The 21,495-nt window shown below is 41.6% G+C and overlaps 1 protein-coding gene across 1 annotated transcript in view; it reads right to left on the bottom strand.

The window, feature by feature from the left end:
* atrnl1b (attractin-like 1b) overlaps positions 1–20,442 on the bottom strand; it is a 106,915-nt gene extending 86,473 nt beyond the window's left edge. Inside the window, exons 1-11 of the mRNA XM_050060434.1 lie at positions 19,273–20,442; positions 13,406–13,489; positions 11,993–12,106; positions 10,769–10,897; positions 10,058–10,266; positions 7,361–7,535; positions 3,674–3,761; positions 2,922–3,183; positions 1,035–1,218; positions 781–935; positions 533–617 (exon numbers count right to left, since the gene is read on the bottom strand). Coding sequence (XP_049916391.1) covers positions 533–617; positions 781–935; positions 1,035–1,218; positions 2,922–3,183; positions 3,674–3,761; positions 7,361–7,535; positions 10,058–10,266; positions 10,769–10,897; positions 11,993–12,106; positions 13,406–13,489; positions 19,273–19,523 — 1,736 coding nt within the window. The 5' untranslated portion in view covers positions 19,524–20,442. The remainder of the gene's footprint in view (positions 1–532; positions 618–780; positions 936–1,034; positions 1,219–2,921; positions 3,184–3,673; positions 3,762–7,360; positions 7,536–10,057; positions 10,267–10,768; positions 10,898–11,992; positions 12,107–13,405; positions 13,490–19,272) is intronic.
* Between the last annotated feature and the right edge of the window lie 1,053 nt (positions 20,443–21,495).

Raw genomic sequence — 21,495 nt, 5'->3', positions numbered from 1 at the left:
TATGGAAACAATTTAAAACTCTGGAAGTTCTTTTTCTTTAACTTTACTCCCGTGATACTCTCATAGTAACTCTGCCTCCACCTGGCCACCTGCGGCTGGTGCTGCATGCACATTAAAAATCATGACGGGAAAAAGAAAGTCATTTTCTCTCCATGAAAAACAGGGTTTGTGACAAACTGCCAAAAAAAAGAGAAAAACAACAAGACGCAGCAGCAAAACTCGGCGTTCCTCAGGCTACCCTGTGTAGTCTACTCAAACATCCAGACACAGTCATGGCTGCCAGTGATGGAAACAGAAAACAGAAAGAAAAAAAAAGAGTGTGCAGGGAAAGCACCTGTGGTTGAAGCCACCCTCGTCTTGTGGACTGATAATATCTGCCCAGCACATAATGTGACAGTTTGAAACAGCCGTGTTGCATTTTGAAAAAGTCAGTGAAATTCAGGAAATAGTGAAGTTGACCAATTCATTACGTTATATTTATGTAGTCCGGTGTGTTTTAGTCTGAGTGCAGACTCCTTTCGCAAAGACTCACCCGTTGCTGACCACAGCAGAGTGACCAAAGCGGTTGACATCTCTGTGCAGGTCTGGTTTCGGCAGCAGCCTCCACTCGTCACAAGCTGAAGAACACATGACACCACATGTAAGAGAGCATCTGGTTTGTCTTTGTGCTTATGACATATTGACAGGATATTTTCAACAAACATTCAAGCTGCTAATAGCACCATGGGAGAGGTCACCATTGAAACTGCAACATGTTAGAAAGAGTAAAATGAGTTGTACCGATGTCGTAGGCGAGGAAGTCAGCAGAGAAACACTTGGCCCCGTTGCTGAGCGATGTGTCGTTATGTGTGTTGCCACCGAAGATAAGCAGGGTGCCGCTGAGCAGCACAGCCGAGTGCAAGTACCGTGGAAAGCCGCTCTCTCTCAGAATGAACCTAAAGCATATGCATGACAAGTGCGTCAAGGGCAGGTGCGACGAGAAAAGGTGTAGCAATGCCATATACACAGACGTGTATGCATAATGTGTTGATTACCATGTCCGGGTGTTAACGTCATAGCGGTAGAGGTCATCAACAAGGCCGTACTTGTTGGCAGGCAGCGCCTTGTAGCCTCCGTGAACAAACACGCTACCACTGGCAGTGTCATACGTGCTGCTGTGGCCGTAGCCTCCCTGTGGAACGGCACCTTTGGTCTCAGGCACCAGCCACGTGTTGGACCCTGACGACAAGACATGAACAGGAAGCTTTTAATACAGAAGGAAGAAAATGACAGGAATCAAATGATACTTAATCATTTGGAGGAAGCTGGTCTCCTATAATGGCTGCTTAATAGTTTTTGCATTACTAAGGAACTTTATATTGGTCTCTGTCTGGTATGTACATGATTTTGTTGTCTGCTCCTCTGACATGTTTTATGCTGCCTGTGTTTGTAAAGCACTTTGGTCAGCTTATGTTGTTATAATTGTGCTATGGAAAAGCAATTTCTTTGCCTTTAAAATCTTGATATTATGTGGCAGACAACAACAGACTGTCATGAATGGCTAGTATCAATTTATTGTGTGCACTTTCTATCATTTTACAGGTTTAGATTATTAATTTTTCCGCTCATTACACCTCACTGACAACTGACAAAGAGGCTACAATGCTTCTTAGCTTCTGGGGTCCAAAATTTAATTGTGAAATTTGGTGGGTTTTTTGGTGGATTTACAAGAGTTTAAGCAGGTTTTCAATTAAAAAAGATCCATACCTGGTGTGGAACTATGAACTCATACCTCTACAGGCAGTCTGTCCTATCTATTCTTCAATACATTATGATGCACGTGTTTGTTTTGATTTTTGTGATCGGTTTTGGATGTTGTTGATTTTGCTATTTCGTTTCTTTCCAGTATTCCTTATCTTTGTGTACATATTAGTACTTTGAGATGATAACTTGTGTTTAAGGAACACTTTGCCCACATAATGATAGTGTGTATATCAGTTACTCATCGCATGTTAAATTTATTAGGTAAGGAAACTGTTTTTCTTGCATGCCTCCAAAGTGAAAGAAGAATCCAAAAAAGTTCAATCCAAATTGCAGCAAAAGGGGAACGTGCTTTAACAATGGCAAATCTATACCAAGACTTCCGTTCACAAACTTGAGAGATGGTCCAGGCATCTCATCAGGATGCCTCCTGTTAGAGGTGTTTAGGGCATGTCCAACTGGTAGGAGGCCCCGGGGCAGACCCAGAACACACTGGAGGGATTACATATCTCATCTGGCCTGGGAACGCCTTGGTATCGTGGTAAGGCATGCTCAGGGCACACTTCTCATGATCATAAGTGTTTTATATTGTAGCGTTTTAGCAAAAATGCATGTGTTTGAGAAGTACTGAGTATACGACTTGATAAATGAGACTTGGATTATACTGCAAAAGTTGTGTGAGAGTTTGTAAAAGGATGTTTTGATAAACTTTTGCTGGTAATCCCTATTTACTTCAATTCATGAATGTTCTCCTTTTTTAAATCCTCTGTTCACCCTAGAGGCATGCAGTTTTCTTCCGAATTCAAGGGAACAAATGATCATTCTGTGGGCAGGTTTTTTTTTTTACTGTTGTGTGATAAATGGATAAAATCTCTATAAATAAAGCAAAGGAAAAGGTTTCTAAAGCACTCTATAATTTCAAACCACTCTGACTCGCTGGTTTTGAAGCTGAGCTCAGACTCATCAAAACATTCTCCAAAAACTTGTTGTGTCAACCTGTTCTCTCTTATTAGGAGGAGATATGCGGATTACTGCCGACACAAGCTATCTGGAATTTCAGTTTTGTACTGTGTTAAAGAGATACCTTTTCCTAGGATGTACCAGATGTCATGCGATGGGGTGCAAAAATCTAGAGAGCCAATAGGCTGAGAAACAAACAGTCTCTTAAAGCTGTGACTCACTCAGGTTGTACTCCTGAACATTGCTGACGTAGCTATAGATGGGGGAGTAGCCAAAGATGACCAGCATGATGGCTTCGCCCCCGTCTAGCGAGATGCAGTGGGCTGAGTGACCCTCCACAGCGTAGATCTGAGCCTGGGTCGGTGGGCCAACCACAGGGTTTCTCCGCTGCCACGTCCGGCTGGGTATGTTGAACACCCACAGCTCGTCTGTCACATTTGCCCAGCCCGCCTCCAGCTTCCCACCAAACATATAGATATCATCCTGAGAAGAGAAGAGAGTTCAGTGTTTAAACGAGCTTGCAGAGAAGCTGATGCATGTTGTAATTAAAGGGAAAAGAAAGGCTAAAGTGTGTCAAAACACCATGATATAAAATGTGCTTTTTTAAACAAGCCTGTTAAGTTGAAATCTGTTCAGTTTATAGAGCCATAAAGCTTGCTCATCTTAGAAATAGGAACATTGCCGACTTAGAACCCAAATCTTTTTTCTAGTAATCATAAGTATGTAGTCATGCGAATGAAAACATGTCTCTTAACTTTGTGTTTGAAGCCGTGTAGTTATTTGAAGATGACATGTTAATACTGAAAATGAGCAATTTCCCTTTGAAAGCGACAGCTGTGGTTTCCTTCGTGTGTGAGCAAACTTTTATTGCTTCTTCACCCCCATCTAATTATCCCTCCCTCCTGCTAACAGTTGTGGTCTTCTAAATTCCATCTGTACCCGGAGAGGTTGAGGCAAATCTGTGTGTGTTTACCTGGTAGGCAGCGAGTGAGTGGCCGTATCTTGGCACAGGGCCACTGTTGATGGGAACGGTGTTCCAGATGCCACTCTCCAGGTTGTAGCTGCAGAGCAAAGAAACAGAACATTACACTCTGATGCATGAAAACTTACGCAGAGCATGAAGTGCATTCATCACCTGCATGCTAAAAACACTGCACCAGGGTGTCTACAGATAAAACCAAGTTAAATTTAAGACTTTATAAGACCTTTTGAATACCACCTTAGATGAAATTTAAGACCGGGTTGCGGGGGCAGCAGGCCAAGCAAAGCACCCCAGACGTCCCTCTCCCTAGCAAACGCTTTCCAGCTCCTCCTGGGGGACCCCAAAGTGTTCCCAGGTCTGCCCCAGGACCTCCTGGATGTCCGAGCTCCTTACACTATCTCTGAGGCTGAGCTCAGCCACCCCATTTTAGAGAAATACCGTGGGGAAAATTATTTTTCTTCGGTCTGTCCAATGATTGTAAACAGTCATTGGGTCTGTCAGGCCGGAGGAATTTTCACAGTAATGTGACCGAAAATATTTCAGACCCATTGAATCTGAATTTTAGACAATTTCAGACTTTTTAAGGCCTTATATTAAGAAAACTTAATTTAAGACATTTTAAGAGGACCTGTATACACCCTGTGCACACATATATGTTGTCCCTCCAAATATATTATATATATTTTTACCTCATGATCAGCTGATTTAATCAAGGCACACAAAAAGTAGCAGTTTCCTTAATGCTAAAGTGACTGCTTTAACGCCTTTTCACACCAAGGACGAAACGAAAAATCGCACCCAAGATATAGAATATTCAAAAATTTTCCTTATATTTTATGATCTTCATTTTATTTTGTCAAAGAGGACATTATATTACAAGCTATCCATATTGTTGTGTGACAGTATGAAGAGATTTAAGACATTTGTGACATTACAACTTGTGTGTATGGGAGTGTATGTATGTAGCCATGTGTATGTTTGCATATGCTTATGTTTTGCTAGTATCATTTTTGTTTTGTATTTTTTTCACCTTGCTTTCAGCTCGAAAAGTGCTCTACAAATAAAGTTTACAAATATTATTAGTTTTATTTTTTTATTATAATGACAAAAGTCACTTTATTGTTCGGCTTGTTTTTAATCGGCATTCAAAATTTGCAGAAATCGAAACAGCTGTGGGACAAAAAGCTAAGTTTCAGAGTGTGGAAAGGCTGATAGAGATATATGGGCTTGAATTTTTAAACTGACGTGATTTATTTGCACAAATTAATTGCTTTTGGTGTGAAAATACCTTAAAAGCGTAGGTGAAGGAGCTGTGTGTAGGATTTAGTGGCACCTAGCAGTGAGGACTGCAGACTACAACCAACTAAAACTTCTCCGGTGTGAAAGTGTGAAATCCCAGTTACGATTCTTTCAGTGTTCATTGTTAAGGAGGTTTTTACCAGGAGCCAAATTACCTGCAGAGGTCTCGTTGCCTTTTAAACAAACTGACCAGGCGATAAACAGGTAAAAACACTGAATAAAGCAGTTTCGCATTAAAAATCAGTGTTAATCTGACGCTGTTCGGCTCGTCAATGAGGGACTGCTTGGCCAAAAACCATGAATGACCCTATTTAGAGCCAGTGTTTGGTTTGTCTGTTCTGGGCTACTGTAGAAACATGACGGTGCAACATGATGGATTCTGAGGACAAGGACCCACTACCTATGTAGACATAACAGCGCATTCTAAGGTAACAAAAATACAACAGTTCTTATTTTCAGGTGATTATACATCAAACACATCATTCTAATTTTATTATATTCCATTTCTGCCAATAGATGCCCTTAAAGCCTGAACAATGGAACTTAAAAATACTTTTGTTTAGCTCAAGGTTTTGCACACAACAGGAAAAATGTTTGTAGGCATTCACAATACAACGGGACACCTGGTCATGTCATCACACATCGGTCATTTACTCAAAATACTTTTGGAGGCCAGGAACAATTTTCCTCAGCAATCACAGCACCAGATGATGAACGAACAGATGGCGCAGATGGAGAGAGCCTGTCCAGGCAATGAAGACAAAAAACTATCACTTAACTCTGAGCCAGGACATGAGTCAGCACAGAAGTCAGTTTTATCTGGACAGTCATCCAAGTACACTAAATGCTAAAGTCTCAATTTAGTCAAGTGAATGTGCAACGTATACATTCACAAAGGACACAGCTGAGATCTTAGCTTGGCAGTTTTGACAAAGTGAAACAGGTAGCTCTGACAATGGGTTGGGTTTTCCCAAGGGAACTGCTTCACAGATGGTTTTCTAAAAAGCCACCAGCTTGTCCACACTTCCTCCTTTAATAGCTTTTGCTTAGATGTGTATGGGAGCATTTAAAGTAAGGGCATAGTCGGGACTTAATCTGAGGGTGAGGCTTTTGATGGAGTAATAAAAAAACAACTCAGGCTATCAATACATAAAGACCACACATCTGGTGGGCACAGCATGCTTTGGTGTTTGTTGATTTGTTGATCTCCACTGTAAGGTGGACTGGTCAAACTAACACAATTGCGGAGATGGGGGGACAGAGCTGTCTCGCCTTTAAGCCAGCAGCGAAGGTAGTTACAGTGGCGAATCAACATTTGTGGCAAAGGGACAGCCAGCAGGACGGGACGGGTGTGACGTTCTGATAATGTGTTATGTGTGCAACCCACTGCCGGGAAATTTAAAAGGCAGCTGGAAGCAGTTAGCAGCTAACTCAAAGAAGAAAAACTGAAACTGAAAATATCCACAAACTGGGGAGAAACTGAGGTCCAGGAGCTCTTTACACTCCCCACAATGAATAAATTCAGGCTGCCATGGAACAGAACGACTGCCATGTTATGCCACTGTTATTGAAAGTGCTCTCTCCTTATGCCATGTGTCACACTAGAGCCTTATGCTGGCTCATCACACCTCTTTTGCTTCCACAATGTTGGCATGCTATCTCACACTGGGGTGGCATGATGCTGCCATTGATTGGTTCTGTGAAAAAAAGCAAAGCTTACGTAACGAAGGGGCTTCGCTGCGGCCCTATTGCAGGATGTCTGTGTAAAAAGGGCCCTCCTGCCTGCGTCCACTACTTTTACACCCATGACCATGCAGTTCAGAGGATGAGATCTGTGTGTGCTGCACACATACACAGATTTGGCGGAGACCGGCTGGGAAATGCCTTTGCTACTCGCATTTAATAGCAGCCTACTTCCATGTTTTGAGTCAGTTGGTTTTCACACCTGAGGAAAACTGTACCTGAGTACACATGAACCACATCCGAGACCACCTTTAAAAGTGGACTCAGGCACAGATCGACATACTGTGCCTGTAGTCATGTGTACTCAGATCTGAGCTCAGGTCCCTGATGTGAAAGATGTATTGTTTTATTTTCTCATTCAAAAACACATAAACAGACATTTTGCTTGTGGAAAAATAAATACTTTAGGACAGTGGCTCCCAACTGGTCCAACCACAGAGTCCAGATTTCTCCTTAGTCATCAGTTCAAGGTCCACACAGTTTAATACACTCAGTTTCATACTTGTGTTTGGTCACGTCTTAAAGTTAGTTTACTGTCTCCGTCACGTGGCTGTCCGTTAGTCACTCAGGAAATGGCACTTCAAAATTGGGAAGTTGGGAACCCCTGCTTTAAGGACAAACTATGCTATGACTTACTTGAGAATCATCTGGAAGGAGCTGTAGTTGAACGTGTATCCGCCCACCACCCACATGACCTTTTCTTGCACCACAGTCTTATGGGAGGCTCTGGCGAGTGATGTGCCGAAGGGCTTGACACTTGGGAGGACCCAGAAGGACTCAGTTGATGGTACAGTTAAGGAGCAGTCTGGGCCTACGTGACAGGATGAGAAAGAAATTAACCTCGAAGATCTTGGCTCAACAGTTATAAAACAAAATTCTCTTCACAGCTGTGCTATTTTAAGATAAAGAACGACATTCTGGGATGGAATTTTTCAGCAGCATCCGACACATGTTTTCATTCCTACTCAGTGAAACTTTGAAGAGCAAACATGCCGCTCTCAAACCTAAACAGAAGCATGACCGCTCCTTAACCGAACATGACAGGCAGGGGAGGTGTGAATATGTTAAACTGTGTGTGAATGAAGGCCACGCTGAAAAAAGCGCATGCCTCTGCTAATGATTCTGTCAAGTTTCATCACGTGAAAGCATTTGGCTTCCTCCAGCTGGAGGCCCATAATAACACTCTGTCATAGGGCTTATCGGCGTGTTACCGATCAGCATTATGACACAAAACAACACAGCTGCTCACACTTGTCTGCTAACAAGGTCTTCATTACGTCTTCCTGCATAATCACAGCAGCAGACACGGGGGGAGTGACAGCATTTTACAACCTGTGATTGCAAAAGTTTGAGCATGTGATTCATCTCTCAGTGTTCAGAGTGCTGTAAAATGATAGATAATGATAGGTCTTAAGTATTCTAGTATTCATAACTGTTGTGAGTTAAACTAGCTAAAAGCTGATCCATAATACATCTGAGAAGAGATATTTATTCCACTGATATTGTAAAGTTTGGTAATCCACTTTGGAGCTAGATTTACATTCCTTTACAGCATCTTTCCCTTGGTCATAAACACTCTGAACTCCAACTAGCATTGAATAACCTCTTTTTATAGTGCAAAATTTCATAGTATTTATTGATTTTACTTATGAACCTGTGCTGTCAGCTGTGGCAGTCTGTTTTCTGAAGGTGTTTTGTGTTATTTTCCTGTGTCTCTTCACTGCACTGAATAGGTGTAGCACTCCTAATTTCGCCTGAAAGAGGGAGTGAAAAAGGGGTTATGACGTGCAGCAAAGGGCCGCAGGATGGAACTGAACCTGCAACCGCTGCGGCAAGGACACAGCCTTTGTGCAATGGGCGCCCGCTCTACCAGGTGAGCTACTCTGTACCCCAGGCTAATAATTCTACACTCAATAAAACAATATCAAACTCTGGTAGAGTGGGGTCCAGATGTGTCAGGTCACACCAGGTTATACTGCTGTTGTAGGGGCAGATAACGGCAATATTTTGGGCATTTGGGTGTTAAAACTCAGCTTCCATCATAATCATTCTTAGCTGGACATTTCACATTTTAAAACACTCCGTTTCCTCAAAGATTTTCGCGACAACACTGTGAAGTTCTAAAGCAGTGTTGCTGTGTTAATTGTCCACTTTCTCTTGGTACATGCTAAAAATGTTTCAAAAGGCTAGTGTGGGTGGCTCACAGAATAAAATCACATTAAAGGAACACTTCACCCACAAAATGATCATGTCTACATTCATTACTCACCTCGTGATACATTGAATTTATTAAGAAAACTTTTTTTCGTTTTTCTCAAATGCCTCCACGGTGAAAAAAGAATCCAAAGTTCTTGATGACGGAAACCAAATTTCATCATCAAAACTACATAAAATCATCCATTTACAACCTCTCACACAACTTGTGCTTTATAGTCCGAGTCTTATTTATCAAGTTGTATGCTCAGTGCTTCCCAAACACATGCAAAACCTTACTATTTAAAACACTTTGCATAGGAGTAGCGTGTCTGTGCAAGCACATGCATTTGAAATCTGCTTGGCATTCCATTGAGTAAAGTTCAAATGCATGTGTGACTCGTCTGTGTTAGACTGTTTATGCTGAAGTGTATGCATGTGTTTGGGGAGTATTCGACTGGATAAATGAGATTTGGATTACACTGCACAAATTGTGTGGGAGTGTGTAGACGAATGTTTTGGTAAAGTTTTGCCGTTGTTAAACACGGACTCCTGTGACTTCAATTCATCAAGAATTTTATCCATTTTTGGATTCTTTGTCCTTGGAGGCATGTGAGAAAAACAGTTTTCTTCTGTCATCGTCACGGAGCGTTGTTTCTGTGGGCTCCAGCAACACTAAACCCCTAAGCTTGTCTGAGAAGGACTAAATGCACAAACTCGCTATTTTTAAATATCCCATAGAGAGAGACTCTCACTGCAGCCTGTTCTACTTTGTTCTCAAAATGTTGATGTGAAACCCTGTTCTGTGGACAATAAACGAGGTGCAGAGTGATAAAGGAGGAAATACAGTGAGTGCTGGATGGAGCAGTGAGTGACAACAACCCTGCCAACATGAAAGAGTACTGTTTGCGGTGAGAACGCTAAGTGGACCAAGGGTCGAGGTAACATGTCTGAAGGGTTACTTTTGGTTCCAAAGGTACCATACCGAAAGTGTTTGGTGGAAACCGGGCTTTAGTTACATACTGCTTGGGAATAATGTCCCAATCTTAACTGTATCTCTACTTGGTTTAGATACTTTAGGCCTTGCTTTGGATCTGACAGTCTGCAAATCTTTTGGGTTTGCACAGAGCTTTCTGTTACCTTGCCAGCTGTCATTGCAGACACACAGCTTCTCCCCGGTGAGGTCGCAGTAGCCGTGGTCGGGGCTGCCGCAGTTGTTCCTGCAGTAAGGGATGTCACAAGCCTCGCCTTTCCAGTACTTGTCACATTCACAGTACACTCTGCTGGCAGCCGAGTTACCCGGGGTGCACTTCCCATGGCCGGAGCAGTTATTGGGACATGAGTTGATCCTGGACAGAAAGATGTTTTCATTTAGCCAAACACTGTACATGCTATTTAGGCCACTCACAGACCTTCACTTGGAGACAGAGGAAGATTAATGAGCATCATCTCGTGTTCGACAAAGGTGCAGCAGATACAAAGATGGGTAATGGATGAAAAGCTATTGAGCAGGTCACTGGTCATTAGCAGTGATTGTTGCTGCGGGTTTTAGTCTGACAGAAAAGCTCTTGTACCAGTCTTTTTGTTGCTGAGATGAAACATGTTACCATCCATCACCAGCTAGGGGAATTAAATGGACCTGAAACCAGTCCACTGTAGCTTACAATAGATTCCACACATCAGTGAAAACTTGGAAAATGTCTTTTAACACAGGTGACGGCCTAAAACACAACCTCAGCTGAGTGCTTCCCGCTGAGTAATCCAACACTAACAATATAATCAATGTAAGGTTTTATATTACGTAATGTTTTGCTTGTGGATTAAGTTCAACTGTAGCTCCTGGACACTTACGAGTAAAATATTTCAAATCCCGTCAGGTTATAGGCAGCATCGCTGAAAAAGTGTAGTAGTGCGTAGCCTGAAGTCGTCTCAACCTCAGGGACCGTCTCATTTCCTCGTATCTCTGGCACAATGAGACCACTAAAGGGAAGTGGAGAAAATTAATTGGCATCACTTTCTCACAACTCACACAACATTACAGTGACTGGCAAGAGCAGGAGTGTCAAACATACAGCCCACAGGCCAGAACCGACCCATCAAAGGGTTCAATCCAGTCCAATTAATGACTTATACCTTATATTGGTGCACTTAAGACGGCTATGGATGCTTTCAGACCTAGAGTTGTCTTGCTTTGGTCTGAATCAGTGACTAATTTTGTTACAAAGTTGTATAATTGCCTGGAGTTGATTTGTGCTCTCACAGCAGCATTTACAAGTGGACCAGATCAAATGCCTTGTGTGAGAAAGCTGCTCTTGATTGGTCAAAATGTCCATGCGGGAAAAATCAAGGAAGTAAACCAAACGTTGAAGAAGAGTACACTTGCAAGATAAATGTGACACTTTCTAATGTCACAATGGAGGGACAACTACGCAGGTTGATTTTAGCGCTGGTCATCGTGGACTATATTGCTGTCATTGTTCGTATTAGGCAAACTACTAGACCTAGAAAACAATGTTTGGTTGCACTGGATGCACCGTATGTGCATATTAAGGCAGTAGAGGAGGAGGTGCACATTAATAATCCTCCAGGACTGTAACATGCTCATGTTTAACCCAAACAATATCATGTGACTGCAGTTGGTTCGGCTCGAGGTCGGAACACGTTCTCACCACAAACAGACCACACCAGAGTTCATTTGTAACCAGATGGAGATCACGTCTTCAAGAAGGTATAGGTCCAGATGTTTTGGTGCGACGATGATTAGGAGACCGATTGAATGTGGACAACCTGAGAAATACTGTTGAAACTGCACTAATTTTTCTTGAGACATCTCAGGCTGTTCATCATCTGTTTTGCAAATGTATTAATGCTTTCCAAATGTACTTGTACTTCTTAAGACTAAAAGAAAGTGTGGCCCATGAACTAAAATGAGTTTGACACCCCTGGTCTGGACTTATTACATCAAATGAAGAACAAAATCATTTTAACCTCATATCCAAGAAAAACATATACATCCAATTAGAACAACATATTTGCTAAAGTGTCAATACATTATCTCATTTTAGAGTTTCTCACCTGAAAACAGCAACCAACGGGGCATATATCGAGTCCCCATCATAGACGTACATATGGTCCCAACTACATTCTGTGGCAAAGTGGTTAAATCTTAACCGAAGAACCGCATTTGGACTGTGGAGGAAACAAATGAATGATGGTTTAGGTTTCATGGATGAACATTTGGACTGCATACAGATTTTTTTTCAAGTGCAGGATTTGCTCATTGCTAATAGACGTAGTATTTATTGATGATAACACTGACACATTATCTTTATTGTAGTGTAACTGTACTCTAGGTGCCCGATGCACACAGCCTGTCCATACATCCGGATGTAATTTAAGTATAACACTGAAAACACACCAAGCAGTGGCAAAGTGTGGCCTGTGGCGAGCTGCTATGCAATGTCTATGGAAAGCTTTTGAGCTTCTGATTCTGCAGTGATGTCCGGCCAGAATAAAAGTTGAGGATAATTCAACTTTAAGCAGCGAATTGCGGCCAGAGAATACCCACAGCCAATCATCATCAGAGTCCTGTGACTCCTGGGACATGCTGACTGACGGTACAAAGAGTTTCTTCCTGCCTTCAGGCCACAGAAAAATGTAATTATTCCGCCAAGTTGCACTTCACCGCTGCTTGATGTGTTTCAGGAGGAAGTGAACACAAAACAAGTTATTCATAAATATACATAAAGGGATAGTTTGCAGATTTTCAACCATATCTGTGTCACTGCAGTGTGGGGAGGTTATGCAAAGTGTTTGGCTTCCCCCCTGGAAAGTTCCCACCCGTGCCATGAGCAAAAATCAACTGGATGACGTAAAGCTCGTTTTTTTGTGTCATTGATGATGTATTTCATGTCATGCAGCGGATTTTAGCTGGTGGATGGGCCGGGAGCTCGGAAAGCTGGCGGCATGTGGGGAAGCCAAACAGCATTTATCTGCACACACTCCCCAACACAGACCTGATGGAAAATCAGCAAAGTATTCCACTGGATACTGATTATCATTTAACCAAAAGAATACAAGGATAAAAACAATATATGTTGTTTTTCTCAAAATGTTTTAAGGACCTAGGGGTGATAGGCTGCCCTCTCTTTCCATCCTGCCAATTTCCAAACAGCTCTGTCCTCACATTGACCACGGTTGCCATGACAATTAAAAGCATCACCAGGTACAAGGGTTCTTCGTCTCTCTGGATGATTGCTGATTAAAAATGTAGCAGTCAAACCCAGCTCAACAGGCAAAGATTCAGACCCCTCCGAATGCTAGATCCCACTTTACATTATACTGTGTAAGCAACAACAAGCACACTTCCTCCAGCAGAGATGCAGACCGCCTCGCTTTAATTGCTTTAATCAGTTTGCACTGCATAATTAAATTTGGCTGCATGTGCTCAGCTTTGGTTAAACATACCAATTTACAAAAAGTACTTACTAGCCCTCGATAAGCCAGGTGCACTTTGTTTTGTACTTGTAGTTGATTGGACCGTCGGTGAGGTATCCTGAGGGCTCCGTCAACCTGAATCAGAAGACAGACGTCAGCACAGTCAGCACAGTAATGTCTTATCACAGAGGCTGGACTAATAGAAGACAGCAATGAAGACATGAACACAGGTCCTAAGACTGTAGCGCTCTGAAGTGCAATTTATTGGCACATTTATGAGTGATATTATGAGCTAATGCTCATCTTCAGACTTAGCTATACATACAGAGACGCCGTCTTTAAACACAAGCACTTTGGTCATATGATGACACATGATGATCACGGTGAAACAGTAAACCAACAGATAAAGAGAAAAACACATATATATATGTAATATAGATAACAAACAACAACATCAGGCCAGTAGCCGTCATTTCTGCTATATAGATGGATCCATATAGAGGCACCTTTGGATTTAAAATTGTATGTCTTAAACAAATAGGAACAGAAATCTACAATATACACAAAGGAAGGGAACTACAGATTAAAGTTGAATGATACGAATAAATCTAAACAAACAATTCTTGTAGTATATGTTCATGGACTGATATGTATGTATACATGTATGTAAGATTAACATGAGCTACACACCAACTGTATTGTCTTAAAGTTAATGCCAACGGCTGTCAACTCAAGGTAATTTTTTTCACAACATGGGTTAACGATGCATGATAATATCGGCATGTCATCGGTATCGGCCAATATTATTATTAAAATGAACTATTAGGCTAGAATCAGCCAACATGCTTCTTCGTATTTTGGACAATGAATCAATATTATATATATTGAAAAGTATTCTAGGGCGGCACGGTAGAGTAGTGGTTAGCACTGTCGCCTCACAGCAAGAGGGTTTCTGGTTCAATCCCAGGAGGGAGTTTGAAAGTTCTCCCCCTGTCAGTGTGGGTTTTCTCCGGGTACTCCAGCTTCCTCCCACAGTCCAAGGACATGTAGGTTAATTGGTGACACTAAATTGGCCGTGAGTGTGAATGGTTGTCTGTCTTTATGTCAGCCCTGTGATAGTCTGGCGTCCTGTCCAGGGTGAACCCCGCGTCTCGCCCTCAGCTGGGATACGCGACCCTCAAGAGGATAAGCGGTTACAAAAATGGATGGATGAAAAGTATTCTATTTCATGTTTCCATCGGCTGGCGGACCGTCATGATAAGAGTAATATGATGTTAATACCAGAGATACTAGATACTAGAGACTTAATTATCACTGATGTTATGATGTTAATACCACTCAAGAAGAGACTTAATGATCACTAAAATTAGGTAGGTAGTGGATTTGTCAATATTGGTTTTGGTTACAGGTCAAATAAGTTGTTCTATATCGGCATATCGGATATCATCGAAAAACCCAATTATCATGCATCCCTAACATGAGTGATGCAGCTTGGAAAGTAGCATCCGATGTTAAAGCCAGAAAAGACGAGGAAACGAGCATTTTTAACCAATAGTAATCATCGACTTGTTGTGTTTAAGACAGAGGACCTTCTCCGAGAACAAAAACATTAATCAAAGTGCTGAATATTGTTGTTTGAAATCTGTACTTTCAGAAATAGCATTCAGGAATTGAACATTTAAGCTTCACAACAGTAAGCTAATGTCAGAAAAATTGGGAGTTCAGTAAGTAGATTGGCCTAAATCTCTCATTAAAATCATCCTTCTGGTCTGACTGTTCATCAGGTGATTAAAAAAATGGCTGAAATCCAGAAAATGCTCTGGGTTGAAAAAGCATTTTGTAGTTCAGAACCAGTAGTACTATTACACTAATTGGACATCAAGCTGAAATGACACAAACCACTTTGGGTGATGTGTCACTTCATATTGCCAAACACTGTTAAGTCCTCTGGTTTGTCAGTTTTAAGAGTTTGCAAGTAGAGAATCTTATTCATTAAGTTCTTTTGACAGTATGAAGTTAACAAATGACAACTGCTTTTCCTTTGTGAAGCACCCAGCTCTCTGGGCAGCTCTCGTTCAAGAGAGTTAAAGCCAAAAAAAGAGCACAGTATTAATCATAATAATCATCTAATTTGATGTGTCGCCTAAAAGACAAGAGGATCTTCTCCAAGACATCAAACACACGAATTAAACTCAATTACTGAATATTGTTGTTTGAAAAGCATTTCATAAATTGCACATTTAAGCTTTTAAACCGTAAGATAGTGTCATACAAATAGGGAGTAAGTACATTGGCTTAAGTCTTTGTCACTTAATTAAAACAATCCAGCAGAAGCTGAGATGCAGCTGCTGGACAGAGCTATGATCTGTTTGGAGACCAATAACAAGGAAAACAAACATGCATATTTAGATTTTAAAAAGTCAGTAAGCATCACTGAAGTGTGCTTTTTAATCTGGTGGAAGAATTTTTCAGTCAAAGTTGAAACAACAAAGATTTGATGGGTTAAAGTGTGATTTGCAGTGTCCACCCCACTGACTCCAATAAAACTGACACCAAACTCTGGCTTCTCGAACGCTGTCACTGTCAACATGACTGTTCCTTCTTTTATATTTTCTTTGCGACTAAGCTTTAGACATGACAATCTTGAAAACTTCCATTTTCATTTGTAATTTGCCTGGTTTTTATGTTTCTCAAACCACCCTACAGCAGCATGACGCCCAGTCGGTGGTCTGTTGATCAAAAGTGGTTGAAATCCAGACAATTTTTTAGGTTGAAAGCATTTTGTAGCTCAGAATTTGGAAGAGACATCCCGATTTAACGACACAAACATTTTGTGCAACTTCAGCTGTGTGTCTGAAGTCCTCTGGTATGTAAATGATCTCACTAATTAAGTATCACAAACTCCTTCAAAGTAGAAAAGTTAACAAATGCCAACTGCATTCTCTGACAAACACTCATCTCTTTACATTTTAAACAAAGGTCAATCAACTCTGACAATAATTGATCAAAGTATTCCTTGACACTGCCTGGCTTAAAGTCTTCTCCAAAGGTGAACCCATGTGTCTGATTATAGAGCAACACACTGCATTCAATTCCCCAGATTCAAGATAAGAAGCCAAAAATCTGTCAGTCAGTCCAAGGTCAATCCCTGCCAACCAAACGATTCAATCATCTGTCTCTTAAAAAGCTTCCTCTGCTCCTTTCTGCCCACACCTCAAGTCTGACACTGGAAACAATTCTCAACAAAGTCTTCCTCTTCACCCCACAGACCACACTAGTGTGCCATGATGATAGATGACTTTTAAATGGACATTCGTCACTGTCCCATATCACAAGAAATTACACTTATATGCATCCCACCCACAAGACTGTGCCATTGCACTCAAGAATGAATTGAAAATGATGAGGAGACAGATTACCTGAAACTAGTTTCTCGACACAGGGACGCATTTTCTGGTTTGCAACAGATTGGACTTTGATAGAAAAAACTCTTTTGGATGTCAAAGTTGAGACAAATACTTCATGAATCCAAAAATGGGTATCAGTCAGAGTCAGGCCTTGACAGACTGAGAGCTCCGGTTCTTTTATTTCTGACTTTGGAAGCTGCACAAATACATACTGCGCTGTTGTGGGTGGTCTGAGTAACACAGGAACTGGATTGCCTTTTACGTCAACGACACATGATATAAGACGACTTTCAATTTGGGGGTTTTGACAGCATAATGGGCTAGACATGGGTTATAATCTCATAAAGGTATGACAAGATTCAAACTTGATGTGTAGCTTAAAACATCTCCCTCAAAATTATTTTGGACTTTATTTACTCTCACATCATAAAGCATCTACTATAATAGATATGCTTGAGATATTGATAGACTTTATGATGAGTCAATTGATCAAGGGGCGCATTTATGGTATAAACACCCAGCTGCATGCAACCAGCAATGAGTTAGGGTGGTGCAGACATCCAAGAGTGATGAATTTTTCATGCCGCACTTTGGACTTCACAGGGAAATACTATACTGTGCAAGCGCCTGTCCCTAAACAATTCAAGACTCTGTGTGACATTCGGTCCTCGTCCATTTAAAATCAGACATTATAACGCATCATAAACACGAAATTATGCTGTGATTCCGATTTAAACTTTCAAGATGGGATTTCATACTTGTTACGAAGGGAAGCCACAACGTTTTCATGCAGCAATGTGTAACTGGTCATGTATTAACCAGGGTGCACGTCTCCACTCCGCTGACTGCAGAGAGACCAACAGTTAAATTCTCACATTTCAGCGGTGTGTCTCTAGGTGATGGGGAGGTTATTCCCTGACAACATGCCTGATGACAACCTGTACAAAACCTCAGACACATTCAGGAGTAATGGTAATTACTGTGATCAAAGCACTTCTGTACCACAGAGCGCATCTCAGGTGAACTAAAAAGCTATTAGATGCTCCTGTCAAGAGTCGCGCTCAAGATTATTATTATGGAGCAGTTTGACGTTTATTCTTCGGTCACTTGCCATTATTTCCCTGCCCTTTCCGAATTACTACCTGTGCACCTACTGGGGAGATTGACATAGCATTTACCTGTGTGGAACAACAGCCATATTTGTTGAATTTAGGAGCAATATACCATCCAGGCTGCAAGGCATATGCAAAATCAATCAGTTGCAGATGTTTCCCCCCAAAGCCACTATAGGCTCCTTTGTCTGGCAAAAGCTGGAGGAATTTATTTCTTTCAGGATTTGGAATCAATGCAAATGCATCAGACTGTGAGTCAATAAAACAGTGCATGTTGGGTCTTCTGGTCCATGCACACATGTGCAGACTGGATTGTGAACATCAGTCATGTGGGTATCACATTCATATATCTCCAAGTTAACACAGATAAATCACAAACAACTAACTGAAGGACTGACGGAGGCTGCAGGCAAAGTGAGAAATATTCACTAGATGATTACTTGGATAATCAATTAGTCATCCACCAGACTCTAATCTGCAACTTTTCTGGATTAAAAGTCAATTTTCAAACAAAACACCAACATTACTTAGTTCCAGTTTATTAACTGTGAAGATTTGCTGCTTTTCTGATTGTTTGTGTTGCTTAACTTAATCTCTTCTAGTTTTAGACTCTTAATCAATTTGAATGTGTCATCTAGGGGATTTAGGAAACTGTGATGAGCCTTTTTCTAACACCAAAAGATTAATCAAGGAAATAATCACAAGATCAAGGAAGTGGTTTTCAAACTGTGGGGTGGGTATAGATCTACTGCAGGTGAGGTGTGGATGATCAGCGGAAAAATATGCAGTGAGTCAAAGCTGAATGAGTTTGCTGATGCTATCATGCTGAACTTTATTTCACCTATTTTTTTTAATCTGATGGTGGTGTCAGCAATTTGGTGTGGGGGTACATGAACTTTTTTGTCTTGTTTTTAACTGGATAAGCAATGATGGAAATGATGCACCCAAAAATTCAAAGCTGGGCCATATGCTTGTTTCCATTCCAGGCATTTCCATACAGATTGTTCATCAAATATTACAAATCTCTGTCAATAACTCCTGAATCTTCTGAGTGCCGAGCTCAACAGGTCTGTCGAGGCTGCTGGTTCATTCAAAAATATAGTTTTGAGGAAGGTTTGGGTTGCTGTGCTTAATCAAAGTGTGTAAAGGGGGTTTGTTTTTGTCGTGTGAGTGAGTTTTTTCATTTTAACTGCAATCCATCTCCCAAAAAGCTGGGTGCACACAAGTTTGAGTGCCAGTGATCTCTGCTGACATTGTTATTTAATGCAACACAGCCACAACTGGATCATATTTGATCCTAACCTACTTTGGGTGGCTCAGACTATTTTTAAACTCAGGAATTATGAAAACAATGACAAGCAATCTGATGTTTGTCACAGTTGAGTTGAGATTTACTCACTTGAACCTCCCTTGGCAGTGCTGGCAATGATCTCCAACCCATCCTCGGTCACAGATGCAGGATCCGTTGATACATTTTCCAGAGAGACAATTCTTGTCACACGGTTTAGCCGGGGAGGCGTGAGTGAACAGTACAAAGTAAAACAATACATAGACCACCAAGTATCTGTTGATCCCCCGCAGGTCGCTGTGGAAGGCTACTTTGGGTCCGAAAAGAAAGAGTTCAGTCTTACATTTCCCCCCAGGATCCATTTTTGCTTTGCCAGGTCGACGAAGCCGAGTCAAAGACCGGGGCCTTTAAGGTCTGCTTTGGGAGGAAGCCTCGGCTACTCAGGCTGTTTCAATTACAACAAAGAAGTCCTGCATATTCGCTGAGTGTTATGCATACTCACATGAAGGCTTAGCTGAGCCTGTTTACAAAGCTTTGGAGGCAAATGGCTGAGGAAATGCAGTGTTAGCTAAGTGTTTTTAAAGGCTGCTTGTTTAACCGCATGCATAGATTTGGAGTGGGAGGAATTCCCTTCACCCGACCTCTTGCTGGAAGAACCGACCAAAAGAGCCGACCATCGATTAAAGCTATTAAAGCAGCTAACTCGTTGAATGCTGTGCCTAGCTAAAACATCATTTGTTAGCCTGTATAGCTTATTTACAGTTTAGCTTCAGCTAGGTAATGTAACGTTACTGCATTGATTCAAGACCACTCTCTTCCAAATGCCATTTCAGCAGCCATTTTAACGCGTAAACAATCCTTCAGACTCAAACAGGGATGTACATTGTAACATACGATGGTCCTTCCACAAACCGCTGTGATTTAGCCGGATCTTTGCCACAGAAGAACAAAGGGGTTGTGGTGTTTGTAGCCCTGGACCCAGTACGAAGGCTGCCGCAGTCAACATGGATGTGATGTGGTGTGATGTGGGAACTGGAAGGCTATTCTTGCCGACTGGGGGGCATTGAGCGAAAGACTTTGAACTGTTGTTGGTCCGACTGGTCTATTCCCACAGCGGTTTAAGCATCTTCAGACGTGGACTTCGTTGACAGAAGTGTGTGGTGGTGTCTCCTTGTATTCCAGTGAGGGGAAAAAAGCTCCGCTGTTGCTCTCAAAACATGACAAGAACTGGCAGCGATGGATTTGCTAGCGCAGCGACACTAGACAGTTCCTCAGGTTGGAGAAAACTAAACACAGGCTGCGCATGCGCACTGGGGGCAGGCTCTATTTAAAGGTACAGTGTCAAAAACCGAACGAACGATTCTATGCGGCATTTAAAGGCTGAAGTTTATTAAGGTCAAAGATTACCAAACATGTTTGCATAAGACCACCGAGACACACATCTTGTCCTGGCTGTCCTTGTCCCCTGACTTTAAAATGTAAAATATCTCACAGGTAGAAGCTATTTTTTAAATAACATACAGGCAGCATTGGAAAGTTAGGCGTATTTAAAATACAAAATAAAAGCTATATCCTCACAAGACCTTAATTTCTCCTAGTAGTGGAGTAGCTTAGCTCAAAAATAGGGAAGAATTGTACAGTTTGTGATAAAAGCATGAAATTTCATACACTTAAAATATTTGGATATGGAGCCATCTTGAGTTTTCAATATGGCACCCATGGCAGCCATTTTTCAAAATGGCCACCAGCAACAACAGTTTTCTTTTGAGGGATGGATATTGAGGACAGAATTAGTTAAATATATTTACTATACCATTGTGAATTTCCTTTTGCATGCACTATATCCATCACACATAAGAAAACGTTTGTTGCTGGTGGCCATTTTGAAAAATGGCTGCCATGGCCAGGTCCATGTCATTGGTCCGACAGCCCATTAGTCTGACGGTCCGCAGTGGTGAACAGCTCCCGGCGGGCATATTTCTACCTTGATGGTGCGCTGCGACTGGCTCTGGGTCAGCTGGGAAAGGCTTGAGGCGAAGCAGGCTCACAGCTTATGTGTTTGTCACTTTCTTTTTCATTTTAACCCACACCATGATCTTTTCCTGACCCTAACCAAGTGGTTTTTGTGCCTAAACCTAACCAGACCTTAACCACAGGGCATCATGATGATTTCGGAACAGACTTCGGAACAATGGGTTTAATATGGTGGGAACAATGGGATGTCGGACCAATGGGCTGTCGGTCCAATGGGTTGTTCCCGCCATGGCCGCCATATTGACAATTCAAGAAGGCTCCATATCTTCTTATTTTCAAAATGTCTTTGGCTATAAGTGT

The sequence above is a fragment of the Epinephelus moara genome, chromosome 13 (genome assembly GCF_006386435.1).
Source record: "Epinephelus moara isolate mb chromosome 13, YSFRI_EMoa_1.0, whole genome shotgun sequence".
Lineage (NCBI taxonomy): Eukaryota > Metazoa > Chordata > Actinopteri > Perciformes > Serranidae > Epinephelus > Epinephelus moara.
Note: the sequence above shows the minus strand (reverse complement) of the source record. Positions and strands in the feature narration are given on the sequence as shown.